This window comes from Ananas comosus, linkage group 10, assembly GCF_001540865.1.
Source record: "Ananas comosus cultivar F153 linkage group 10, ASM154086v1, whole genome shotgun sequence".
Taxonomy (NCBI): domain Eukaryota; kingdom Viridiplantae; phylum Streptophyta; class Magnoliopsida; order Poales; family Bromeliaceae; genus Ananas; species Ananas comosus.
This window is the reverse complement of record NC_033630.1, coordinates 3,927,909-3,941,601: the sequence shown is the minus strand read 5'-3', so window position 1 is coordinate 3,941,601 and position 13,693 is coordinate 3,927,909. Positions and strand designations below refer to the sequence as shown.

General features: G+C 36.8%; 1 protein-coding gene across 2 annotated transcripts; it reads right to left on the bottom strand.

Annotated features, from left to right (window-relative positions):
* Window positions 3,438-13,693, bottom strand: LOC109716313 (ER membrane protein complex subunit 1). Of its 2 annotated transcripts, XM_020241675.1 has the most exons (12): window positions 13,478-13,693; window positions 12,566-12,693; window positions 12,332-12,394; window positions 11,222-11,343; window positions 10,981-11,096; window positions 10,072-10,879; window positions 8,193-8,921; window positions 7,888-8,109; window positions 7,687-7,782; window positions 7,411-7,605; window positions 4,417-4,530; window positions 3,438-4,075 (listed from the first exon to the last, which is right to left on the bottom strand). In XM_020241675.1, exons 1-12 carry the CDS (start codon window positions 13,585-13,587, stop codon window positions 3,815-3,817), a joined length of 2,964 nt encoding a protein of 987 aa, XP_020097264.1. In that variant the 5' UTR covers window positions 13,588-13,693; the 3' UTR covers window positions 3,438-3,814. The 2 variants fall into 2 exon arrangements, with proteins under 2 accessions (XP_020097264.1, XP_020097265.1); XM_020241676.1 differs by lacking the exon at window positions 13,478-13,693 and having other exon boundaries at window positions 12,535-12,672.

Sequence of the window (13,693 nt, the reverse complement as noted above, 5' to 3'; positions counted from 1 at the left end):
ATTAGGTGGTGAAGCTTAGGTGGAATTTAGTGGGCCCCACTGTAGGTTGTTTATGTAACAATCTGATTGGATGTCACATCACTATTCCTTGCTCTTTTTTATTTATTAATCATGGTTCGGAGTCAAATTTGAAGCACCCTTATCATAGTATCATTTGGGGTGTTTTTGAGAGGATTTGTTCCCTTTTCTTTCTCTCTTTTGTTTTTTTTTGTTTTTTCCTTTTTTCCCCACCCTTTACTTCTACAGTTGATGGGATAAGGTGGGCCAATAAAAGTCTCTCTCTCTCTTTCTCTCTCTCTCTCTTAAAAAAATTATAGTGTTTGNTTCCTTTTCCTTTTTTTTTTTTTTTTAATTGGGACCTATTTGAGAGGATTTGTTCCCTTTTCTTTCTCTCTTTTGTTTTTTTTTGTTTTTTCCTTTTTTCCCCACCCTTTACTTCTACAGTTGATGGGATAAGGTGGGCCAATAAAAGTCTCTCTCTCTCTTTCTCTCTCTCTCTCTTAAAAAAATTATAGTGTTTGTTAACAGTTGCAATAACAATAGCAATTAATGATATTTTTTATACTTCTCCTGAAAAAATTATAGTGGAGAGCTCTTCACCGGCGCCTGGTTAGGAGCTGCAATTCGTCGCCTGGTGTCACTTTTATTTCTCAAAATATGATATTTTTTTTAATTTTTTTTCAAAAAGTTAAATTTTAGAATTAAAAAAAAAACTCAACAAATCATTAAATGGGACAAAATTAACACATTGCAAAAGAAGTTTTATCCTAATTATTTTGTGCATATTGGATAAAACTTCAACAGGGAACTCCTGATTTGTTGTTATATATTTCTATTGCCTTAATTCAAGTATTCGTTGGATGTTCTTCGATATTTTAATCTGAAAAAAAAGTAAATCCTAAAGGAGAGAATTATAATCATTGGATAAAAGTAAAATTAACAAGTGGCAGTGAATCAGTGACTTCCCAATGAGACGTCGTTAGAGAGCTCTCCACTGATATTTTATCCTGTACATTGAACAATGGTTGTACCACTTAGTTGACCCGTCATTTTAATCCAAATTGATAGATTTGCTGTTTCTAATTTTGGATTCTAGTTATGTACTTTAATCTTGGTACNTTTTTTTTTTTTTTTTTTTTTTTTGGTAAACAATATTTAAATAGTCATATGATATGTTTAGAGGACATGGTCTCCATCTGTTTTAGTGACTGGACCTTGACTTAGGTCACTATTTTTGGCCTGGATCAAGCTAAGTTAAATAGAGTCTATGTCATTACACTGGAAGGACATATTTGGTTCCAAAGATTTGAGATTTGAAATGAGAATAATTTATTTTTATTATTGGTGTTTGGTTTGAGAAGTTGACGTTCTGTTTTTCATTCTGAAGAGAATCCAACTCCCCGGGATGATTCTCACAATTTTGATTCTAGAAGTAATTGAGAAAGAAACTTTTTTTTTTTCCACAAACAATATTTGAATTTAAATATTAATTTGCATGGAATATTAGAATAAATTATAATTTTGAATTTAAATTATTGATTCAAATTTTGATTTCTTGTTTCTTAAGTTTAAATTTAAATCTCAATATAAGTTTGATATTTGAATTTAGTTTTAAACTTAGTTTGAATTATAAATTTAAAGTTTAAGTTCAGATTACGAGTTCGAATTTTAATTATGAATTTGGATAAGTAAATTTACATATTAATTAAAATTTAATTAGTTTGAATTTTAATTTGAATATGATTCAGTTCCAATTTCTATTCCTCTTATGAATCAAACAAATATGTTTTCATCATTCCGTGTTTCATTATAGCCCTTTCTCATCCCTACTCCAATTAGGATTCCTATTCCCAACCAAACGTTCCCTAATAAGAGCTGAATATCAGACTATGTACTTTAAAATTTATTGGACTGATATAGGGTTTTCCCGCGGCCCTTCTCTAGTGTCTTAACAGTCGCATTTGTAGTTTAAAATTACGTGTGAGGAAGAAGAAACAGCAGCCGCCGCTGCGGCCGCAAAAAAAGCACTTGGCATTTGGAAGGAAGAGTTTAACAGGTACAGTATATGAAGGGCAGTAGGCTCTGGGTCGACTCATGCTTTAACCGCACTACGGAGGCAATAGGTCTCTAGCTCAAGCCATGCTTTAAGTGCACTTGGATACCTTAGGAGCTTCATGACGCAATTCACGGGCCACGGAGATCATGCGGCCCGATAAATTGGCAAAGGAGATGGGCCAAGTTAGATTTTAGAGGCCCAATTCCTTCCAACTATTGACTAGGACACCCTTCAACACTCTCCAACACTGTGCAGCAGGTGGTGACCGATCAAATGTAAACAGGAATGCACGGCAGTGGCGCACACTCATGTGGCCCCTTCTGAAGACAAGGAGATGAATCTGCTACGCATTATAATAGTGCTTCGGCCCCCCCTTAATTTTGGTGGGCTCCAAGTGAGGACAACAACATGGGGGCCTCGGGAAACAGGACACAAGTCCCTTTGCTTGCTTTTGAGAGGTTGGTGGCACCGCCACGCCCACATGACCTGCTAGGGTTTTAGTGGTAGGCCAACATAGGTGTTTTCACAAATGGAAGCATTTATTAGCATGTAGAATTGGAGCAGCATAAAAGAGAGAAAAAGTGAAAAAAGAAAAGTGAGGCAGCAAAAAAAAAGTACTTGACCCATTTCTCCCCCCTCCTCACTCAAAGTGGAATGAATACCTTCTCTCAAATGCGGCCAACATCTCACATCCTCTCCCCCAGTAGTTGCATGTTCACCGGAATCTTCCATCTTATTGTGTTTCCCCCATGTTTGGTTAAGTTCCACAAACATGATTGAGTCACACACCACCACAAACTTGTAATACAAGTTGGAAAAATTTTCTAGATCTGCCTTACCTTTGAGTCAGCAGAAAGGCTCCGCAATCAAATAGCCACCACAAACTCGTATTATAAGTCGGTAAAATTTTCTAATTTTCTCCACCTTTTTGAGTCGATAAAAAGGGAATCAATCAAATAGCTTTCATTGCCCTAGCACTCTGATTTACACAAGTGATGGTGGGAACCTTGAGAAGAGACAGAGACGCTCAGTTCCAAGAGGCCATTGGTTTGCTGGGTCTTTAAAATTGTGAAAGCTGCCTGCTGAAAGAAGCCCTAGCCTCTGGAAGGTACTAGGAGAAGCAGAAGCAGTAGAGAAACAAATTGATAAGAATACCTTTTTTGACAAAGGAGTCCTTTAGCTCACTAGTGCTCCCTTTGTGGATGTGTTCATCACAGTATAACTCAATTTAGTGCACCAACAGCGGATGTAAAAGGGATAGGGATCAGTACCTCACCATAGATGCTTTGAATAGGGAGAAATGCTTTACAGGTTACCTCAGAAGTGTACCCAAAGATATAGTTAATGAGTCGGTTTGCAAATAAAACAACCAGCCACATCATATATCATATATTATATATTAAATTTGACGCATCAACTACACTCGGGACATACTCGACGAAATCTACGTAATCTGGAGCAAAAAACTGTGGCACAGTTTAAATGACTTGCATACAATGTTTGAGCATTCAAAACAAGTGAACTATTTCGGACATATCTTCGGTGATGGCTTCTATTAGTATGTGTGGATCAACCTGCACTTCGGTCCATACTAAAAAGGCCAATAAAATTAATGCTGCTTTGTCGATTAAGAAAACAGGCTAGTCACCAAATATTATACATGTCAAGAACTACTCAGTGTTGGGCAATTCTACCAAAAATCAACAAAGTGATCTAATATGAGAAAAGTAAAGCTTTCAGTGGGTAGCGAGCATAAATTCACCTCCATTTGTCCCTCAGCTCCTTTTTCTCGGACAAGATCCATGTGGCAAAAATAGCAGCAACGAGCGCAACGATGGTGATGAGGAGAAGTGCGTAGCTGAAATCTTCGGTGAGCGAATCATAGGTTCTTGATGGAGCAAGTCTAGTGTAGAAGAGATCCACTCCATAGGAGAAAACGAGCGTTGTTGATTCCAGCTTTGCTGGAAATGATACAATTCCTCTCAATCCTTCCACTTGAAGAGAGTGTGTCACATAAGACTGCAGGAAATTCCATTAGTTAGCATGATTTTGATTTTCATTTTTTTGTACGGGTATACATAAGAAACTGGAGTAATCAAACTATAGTCTGTAAATTAGGTAGAAAAACTACAGATTGTATTTGGATTTTCTTTGTCATGATGGCCTAAGTGGGCATTCTATGTATAATTTCCTACTGACTAGTATCAACATCAGTACAATTATCACAACAAAATGTATCAACAATTAATAACATATATTCTCACAATACGTCACGAAGAAATATGAACGAAGCAGCAAAATAAATATCCAAGTATCAACAAAATGAATGGAAAATTTGGAGTGAAATGAAAGTAAGTCACCTGAGGATTAATTGGCAAAGAATCCGTTAACGGTATGATGCCCTCTTCTTTCTCCGCCGGAGTGGGATTAGCAGAACGACGAGGATCGAGATACCGCTTATCAAGTGCCAAGACCTAAAAATATATTACATAATACAATTCATCAGCAGTGCTGTGAGTTCAGATATATTTCATCCCATTAAGAGCATGAAGCATGAGGAAAGAATTTAGTTAGAGCTCTGTCTTTGTAATATGCAACATATAGAACTATCAATGAAGAACTCAAATGACTATTTGTAGTTCCTATATTCAAGCCAATGAACAATGGAAGATTACTTACAAAGAAATCTTGTTAATACTTCGCTATTTTTGACATAACGTCCATAATTGAAGAACCTAGACACCATAAAAGGTGGGCAACAATGCCATGCCTACTTGTAATGTTATTAACAAATCTATCTGGTATTATGGTGTAAAATAGGAATCTGATCCTTTTGCGTAAACAAGGATAAGAGTGTTCATTGTCCTAACATAACCAAATGAAGTAAAGATAAAGAGATGAAGACTTGCAACTGAGGTAGTAGTCTTATAGGAGACAGGAAGAATTAGATTGCGTTTTTCTGTAAATTTTAAACATTTAGAGTTAGATCAAAGGTTGCTCGAGTGGTGCAGATTAAGGTTTGTTCATAGGCCAACATGGTCATGTCGCGACACATACTACGGCATAGCCTAACAGTTCACTACACTTTTAGCCATTTAACCATTTGATCATAATAAGCTCTCAGCATCATCCCAAGCTCCTGAGACATAGAAGAACAAAAACAGATAGTAATTGATTTACAGCACAGGTGTACCCTGTACCACAGGAATACTTCATTGGCACAGACATGAAACCTGCAAAGACAACTAAAATTTGGTGGTAATTGAAACATGCTCAAGTAGAACTTACCGCAAATCAAGGGGCCCCTATATTCCAAAGTAGGTTCTAGCATCATGCAAGTTAATGACTCTAATAACATCTTGAGACATCATAAAACTCTAAAAGGCAAGATTCCTAAAATTTCAATAAATTTTAATCCTTAAATCTATTACAGAAAAAGGGGCACATCCTGATTTACATATAATCCAATATCACAAATTTCTTATTCTTCATAAGAAAATGAGGAACATGGTTTTTTTTGTTGCAGTGAGCATTTTGTTCTCCGAAGTATTATGCTTTATAACAAGTCACCTAGATAGCTTTTGGTGAAAATATGGTAGTTCACCAGAAAATTTCTCAAAATATTGCTCTTCCCTAGGATTTCTTTCATGCACGACTTGATCTCCAAAATCAATTTTCATGCCTATAGTCAAACTGAGTTGTGACTCTCTGTATAATGGTGTATGATAGAGTAGTGATTCTCACACAGCAGTGATTCACACACAAAAATATGGTGTATCAAATTCGTAAGACGAAGAGTGTTAATTTGTAGAACTGTAGTTCAACAATTGTTTGCCTTTTCACCACTTGCCAACTTTCTAATCATTTTTTTTCCAATTAAAAGATTGAGCAATACAAACGTATTTCTTTTGATGACTAGCCAGAGTTTGACTGCATGAAAGTATATGAAATCATTCACCCTAATAGGTTACAAATAAATGCATGGTCACTTAGTGCACATTTTGCAGCACCGACATGTAAGACATAGCCATGCAGAACTAGAAAGTAGAAAGTAATGCACTAAGAGAACCTTTATCGGTTACAACAACAGAACTTTATCAGTTAAAATGACAGAAGTCACAGAACCTATAGAATTGTGCTTTTATAAGGTAAATGGGTGGTATGTTAGTACAAGCATAAAACTGCCCTAAAACTCTAAAAATGACATCTATAGTGTGGATTACTCCATAGTTGATGGAAAATGAATTAGAAACCAAACCAACACATTGCAATTAGTTTGTTTCATTTGATGCAAAATTCAGTATAATTTGGATTAAGAAACTAACAAAAAAACCATTTTGGTCACCAATAGGTTTTCTCCAATAGGTTTCTGAAAAGGGAAAAAGAGTAAACCAGATTAATACACATAGACCATACTTGGTTATGGCCACATTGAACTGGGGCTTAGGAGAGCAACTTTGGATCTTACATTGCAGTATTTTGCATGAAGTGGCTTTTTCTCAAGGCACCAAACCGCAACTATTGGGTCACAAACCAGACAAAAATTTTTGTGGGCATCATCCCCAAACAACTTGTTTGGGGACGATGCCGATGGGCGCCGCGTGCTGTGCGGGCGCCCATCGCGACCCTCGGAAACAAAAAAAAAAAAGAAAAAGAAATTTGTGGGCTCCAATTATTTTTAGAGAGAGAAAGAAGCAGGTGAGAGAAAGGGACAGTGGCGATGGGCGCCCGCACAGCATACGGTGCCCATCGGCTCCTTCCCCAAACAACTTGTTTGGGGACGGATGCCCACAAAATTTTGTCTCACAAGCCCAAAACTTTCACAAATTTTATGTAATAAATTGTTTTTATAATCTATCATATTTACATATATTGGTGAAAAGATCATTCATTATTCCAATGATATGACAGTCTAATCGTTCTAGTGGTTAGCAACTTAAGCATCATTGTCATTACTTTGAAAAAAAATCTAAAAAACTTGCAAATATATGCCCACAAGCAACACTGCTACCGAAACAATCTTAATCCACCAATTATATTTTGGGCAGCGATTTCTCCATATACCATGTTAATGTAGCTTGCCTCAGTTTGTTTTTCGCAATTGGTAACCCCCCCAAACAAAAAAAAAAAAACAAACTGAACCGACGAAATGGTATATTCCTAGTTCCTCATTCGTAAACAACATGTTGAAAGGAGAAGCTCACAGATTCAGAAAAGTGTAGAAAGGTTGCACAAAAGTTGAAAAGAATCAAATGGAACTTGTAATGTTACTCCTAAATATACATGGGTTATATACCAAGAACCACCATCAGCTTAATAAAAAATCAGAAGACTAGGGTTACAAGCTGGCTGACCTGATCACCGATGGTACCAATCAGAAGCTGCTTAGAAGTTATGCCCTTAGCTGTTGCAGTCACCGCCATTGCTTTCACAGAATGGGTAAAGAAGTATGACTGGGATTTCACCACCACTTCTGGACGTGCATATGAGGTAATTGGTGCTGTCAAGTTATGTTTTCCCAAGACAAGCTTCCACACATCTTTATTATCCTGTGTAAAAGCCATTTTAATGTGTAAAAAATCAGACATAATGTAAAGTTAATAGAAACAGGTACACAGGAAAATACTTACTGCCCGGGATTGATCATAGATTTCAATGACTGACATTTCATATCTGTGAGCTCTGAGGTTGAAATAATGATAAATAACCCAATTCTCACTTACAACCTTCAAAATAAGAAAATGTTATGTTGGCTATCTGAAATGAAGTAACCTGATGTTGACAGCCGCACTGTAAATATTGGTGAATAAGTGGTAAATGAGACCACTTACAGCATGAACAGGACCTTGTGCACCTTGGTGAGTCACACGATGTAGTATACGGCCAGTGACGGCATCAATAAGATACGCAACTAGCGAAGCTTCATCTGGTGTTGCAGATCCAATCTCTCCAGCAGCATTAGGAGCAACAGTAGCAACAAAAAGCATATTTTTGGATATGTACTTGAACATTACGTCTTTATCGCCTATAACCTTTGCCTGGGTATGAACAACCTAAACAGCAGAAAATAAATGTTTTATAATATTAACCTTGTCCATCATTCAGAAGAAATAAGCTACAGCAAGGGGGAAAAAACCTCATTCATCTTTCTTGTCGAAGTAGTAGTAATTTTTTCACTCTCAGAAGGGAAAACAATAGACCACAACTCCTTCATTTTCAAGCAGTATTCATCAGCAACTTCTAGATTGCATCTGTTCTGCAACGAATAGCCTTTGATAACACTCGTCCCAGCTTCAACTGAATATAGATATGTGTTTGACATTTCACGACGAAAGATGTTGAGAGAATCAGGTGTCCTCGGATATAAATGAGCATGCAAGTTGGAATCGACAATGAGATGAAGACGATGCTCGGATGAATCCATCAAGGTCAAGGGGATTACTTGGGTTATAGAATGAGCAAGTTTAAGAGATTTAAGTTCTTTTCCTGAGTAAGAATCAACAACTGAAAGAATACCAGGAGCATCAAAACCAGCTCCACATCTGCCAACTACAAGAACAGATGGGTTCTCATGCATTGCATGATGATGAGGAACCTGCCACTGATAAATTCTTAAGGCAGTGTACGGTTTACAATCTTCTGATAGGTGAAGAGAGAGAAAGTGAGACCAGATGACACGCCCATCTCCAGTGTGCAGTGCCAAAATTTTACCAGCCCGAGTAAGTACAATGATCAGTTTCCTAAACCCGTTGTGATCCCGTGTCATCTTAGTTTTTTCAGAACTTTTTAGCCTTATTGCTTGTATGGCAGCCAGCTCATCAGGGCTTGCAAGCAGCAGAGTTCCTTTAAGTTTCAGCCAGTGCCCCTTCCATTATTGAAAAAAAAAAACAATATTTTGTCAGCAAAGCAGTCAAATAGATAGATCTGACATAAATAAGAATTACATGTTCAAACAGGCAATAACACTTACAAAATAGCAATAGAAGTTAAAAAGAAAAAAAAAGTGGAAAATTCTGGTGCATATCTTTCTTCAGATCATTTCAGAGCTAGTTAGCACATTTCTTTAAGTTATCTTAAACATTACGTTAACGCTTCATTACTAATTTTCCAGGTTCAATTACTACAGCATAGCCCTTCCCTTGCTGAAGATTAAATTGCAAATCTCACATGGAGACAAGAACAAATTCATTTATTTCTCAAATATATAATTACATCTTTGTATTTCCATCCAATGAATTTATTTTTTATGCATAATTGATTAGCCAAACGTATTAATAGAACTTTGCTAGTTTAGGATTACAGATGTGGATTATTGTGCAGAAAATTTCCTTCACACCATACTTACTTCTAGGATTAGTATGTCTATTGGCAGGAAGATCAAAACAAAGAAGTGCTCAGCAATTTTCTTCTCATTTCACCTTTGCTTTAACCTCCAGAAAACAGGAAATGAAATTTCCAAGATCTGATTGCCTTCCTTTCAATCCAAAAACTATTTTTTCCTTTACCTTTTCATACCCACTCTTCAAAGAATAAAAATTATTATTTCTGAATTTTAAGTGCACTAAAATTTCAGTTAAAAGTTGTTCTTCCATAAAAAATATTCTTTCACTACCTATGGCCATACACAATATAAATTTTCAAGAAAAAAAATTTGTTTAAGTCGTCACAACAAGATGTCCTGAATTGTAGATTTGATATTCAGTTGCGACATTTATTACCTATTCATGTTGCAATTATATCAACAGATCATCAGAAATACTTTCAAATTCAAGTTAGACAAGTACCAACATTAATTGTCAGAAATTCTTTCAAACGTAAGCTAGCCCAACTACAACAATATACATCATCAGCGACACAACTTTTGCGGGCACTAAAACCAACGACAAAAAGCTGGCCCACATGTTTTAATGGAACTGTCTATAGATTGAAAAACATTCAAATGGTAGTAAGCGTTTCAGAAAATATTGAAGATGACAGAAAAGGTTGTCAAAACACAGAAATTAAAGGAAGATTACCTTAAGCCATTCGAAGAGGTTATGTTCCACCTCCGCAACTGAGACACCTTCCTTCTCAACAGGCAATTCGGATGTAGTTAAATCAATAATTGAAGCAAGCCCATCCTCTCTACTCCAAACAATCTCACCTTGTTGTACCAATAACAGTGAGTGGTCTTCCATGACAATCAAGGCACGGAACCCATGAGACTTGTCTGTTCGTACATAATTATTGATAAAAACATTCTGCACACTGCCTCTATTTTGGTCAGCCCGAATAGTTTCTCTATTACCTTCATTGATTATGCCATTATCAAGCTTGACTGTAATTTCAATTTTGCTTTCTGTGTGCTGTACGATAGCAAAAGCTTGTTCTGCTTCGGTAATACTGAGAGCATCGCTTACCACAGCTGGGTGGTTAATTTTCTCAATCACCTCGAACTCGCTAACACCCTTAACTCTTAGCAGGAAAATACTCAAAGCTGTTTTTATAGCAACAATTCCCTTCAACTTTACAGGCAATAGTTCAGTCACTCCAGAGAAGTCTTGAACAAGATCTGAAATATGTACTTGATTATACTCGATGTTCTCAGCCTTAAAGTTAATCAGAAATAAATTTGACCTGGCGGCATCTAACGCCACTAGCACATCGCTAGAAATGATAGCTGTTTCACCAGAAAAGTCAATAGGAAAGGACGTTGTCCTGTGGTTTAGAACCTCTCCGCTTTTAGCATTAATGTGGTATATAGCAAATTTTGAGGAACCAACATATCCTAAGGCAGATACAGTATCACCATCTGGAGACTGTAAAACTTGTTTTACCTCTAAGCTGTAGTAATAACCAAAATAAATAAATTACTGAATATTATATATCCAAAGAAGCTCTAAGGATGCTAAAATTAGACAATACAAAAGGAAGTTTGCAAATACCTCTCAGTGGCAAACTCCTTTCTCCAGACAATCACCCCATCTATGCTTGATATCGCATGAAGCCACCCTCCACTAGAAACTAAGATAAGGTTGTCTCTTCCCATTTTAATAGTTGCCTACAAAAATAGTTTATGTTCTATCAATCTCACCAACTAAAACAATGATGTGACTTATGACGATAAAAGTATTATCCAAGGATACAACCAAAAAAATGGATGCCAAATAATTCTTTGCTTCTTACAGGAACATGTAACAACGGCTTTGAGGGTGTTGAAAATTGAAGATTAGATTCCCAAATCATCTGTCCATCGGGAAGATTCCACGCCCTCAATATACTACCTTCTGAAGAGAGAGTAACAACATCTGAAAGAAACATTTGTTACAAATAAGTTTACAGCTGTATGATTTTAGTTGTTAATATAGTGGAAAAAGACAAAACAATGGAAAGCTACAGTTGAATAAGCATACATTGCATTCATGAAACTATTTATCTCTCATCTCATGAACTTACATTTTTAGAATAAACAGTTTATTGTAGTAAATTCCACTGTCTTAATATGTCTTGTTTGGTCCAGAAAAGGAAAAATGTTTTAGGATCAACATTATAAACTGCCATTCATGGCTGCAGTTACCAACCAACATAAAGATAGGCTTATTGAAATTCTACTCAAGAAGAAACATTCTACTTAATACCTCAGCAACCCATGCCCGAGAATTTTTCAGAAATCGAACGATCTCATGAAGTAGTTATTAACTCCTTTTTTTTTACAGTAGATAAATAGCAAGAGGAAAACCATCAAGTAGAATACGAGAATAGCACGTGCCAGCACAATAGCAAGAAAATAGTACATAAAAGGAAAACAGAGATCAGGGTTCTTAGATAGAGGCGTATATAACAGCACGGTAAATTGTATGTTTGTCACTCGTCAGCATAACATCAAAGTATTCGCAGCACAGTTCATAGAGATTATAGTTATAGAATGACACTGATTACCCCCTCCAGAGATGCAAAACATAGGGAAACTTCATGTTACTACGCATTGAACAAAATAAATGCTTACAGGAAAATGCCACTTGTCAAATGATTTACAATCAGTGAATGAGATATATTAACAAAGATTTGTAATTGGCTTATGGATGGATATTAGAAATGAACATCATGCCCAATAAGGGGGGAAAAGATCTGTGCCAAAGTACTAATAGTAGCAGCTAACTAAGTTAACATCAATCTAGAACATAATAGCCGAGTGTAGTCCAATTTTCAGTTAAACAATTCAAGGAACTCACAGTTAAGTAAAACACTGAAAAGCCTAAGTAAAGATCACTAGAAAGGAAAGTGCAGAAGACTCACATTTTCCCAGAGAAATATTAAGTTGATCGATTGAATCATTCTTGCCAAGGACATGCCGCCAAACTGCATGAAGGCATACTCCCTAGTCAATTAGAAAATCTCTAAAGAAAGAAAAATGGAAAATGAAACCAATTGGAAATTTAGCAGAGCAACACGACCAAAGAAAATTAGCAGATATTGGAATTGCTAAGAATAAAATAAACCTTTCATGGCCGAGGACCAAGGTAAACTCACATATATCCCCTGTACGAAGATCAAGAGAGGCGATGACATTTTCTTCAGTTGAAACTACTACACGCTTTCTCCCTTTATTTTGAGTGTGAAAGACAGCGTGCTTGACTTTACCGATGTACTTCTGATGCCTAAAACAAAAGACCAACAGCTTAATCAGTAGCATGCAATTTATTGAAAAAACTACTGACTTGTTAATGGTTATATTGGTCATCTCCATTTGTAAGACATTTTTAAACAGGCCTTCCAACTATGTTTTTCTCATTGAAAACCTCTCAGGTTTCGATTCTTTTTATTTAAGTTCATCGTATTATTAACTATTCTAAACACATTTTTAGCTGATAACCTACAGAGTTCCTTAACTGTAGCCTGTAAATGCTGGCAGCTAATAGTGCCATCACTAACAATTTTCAAATTCAACTTAAAAAATTGCTCAAAAAAAAGAAGAAGATGAAGTTGTCTAATTCAAAATAGCCAACAGATAATAGGTTCCCTGTACATTTTTACCTTTATATAGTAAGAGGTTTAGTAAGTTCGAGTAATTCAGAAAATTAGCACCATTGTGGCTAAATCCACGAATATCTTACACCAATTCAATGTTGTCCTACAAGAAACATGCAACGTTTCATGCCGTCCCAGCGATTTAACTTACAAATATTCTACAATACAAACGAAGCAAACCGTAGCATATACACCAGGAGAAAGTTAATAGGCACCATCTCAACGATTAATCATACGAATTGCTCACAAACTAATCAGATCACAGATCTAGTTAGAGAAGAAGGTGTCTGCCGATCTAACAAATGATCGAACTACGCGATTCGATCTCGATCTAGAGCGATTACGAAGCATCAACAACAAGATAAAGAGCGCAGAAGAGGATTGGGATGGGGATGGGGATTGGGATCTAGTTACCAATCGGCGATCCCGACTTGGTCCTCGAAGATGGCGGAGGAGAGGGTCGACGAGGAGAGGATGAGGGTGAGGACGAGGGCGAGGAACCCTAAGCGAACCCTAGCCGCCATGGCCGCGGCGGCGGGAGCTCGGAGAGGAGCGAGGGGAGCGCACGGGAGAGGAAGCTTCGTGGGAGAGCTCTTCCAACGACAACGACGGCGGAGTATCCTGAACGGG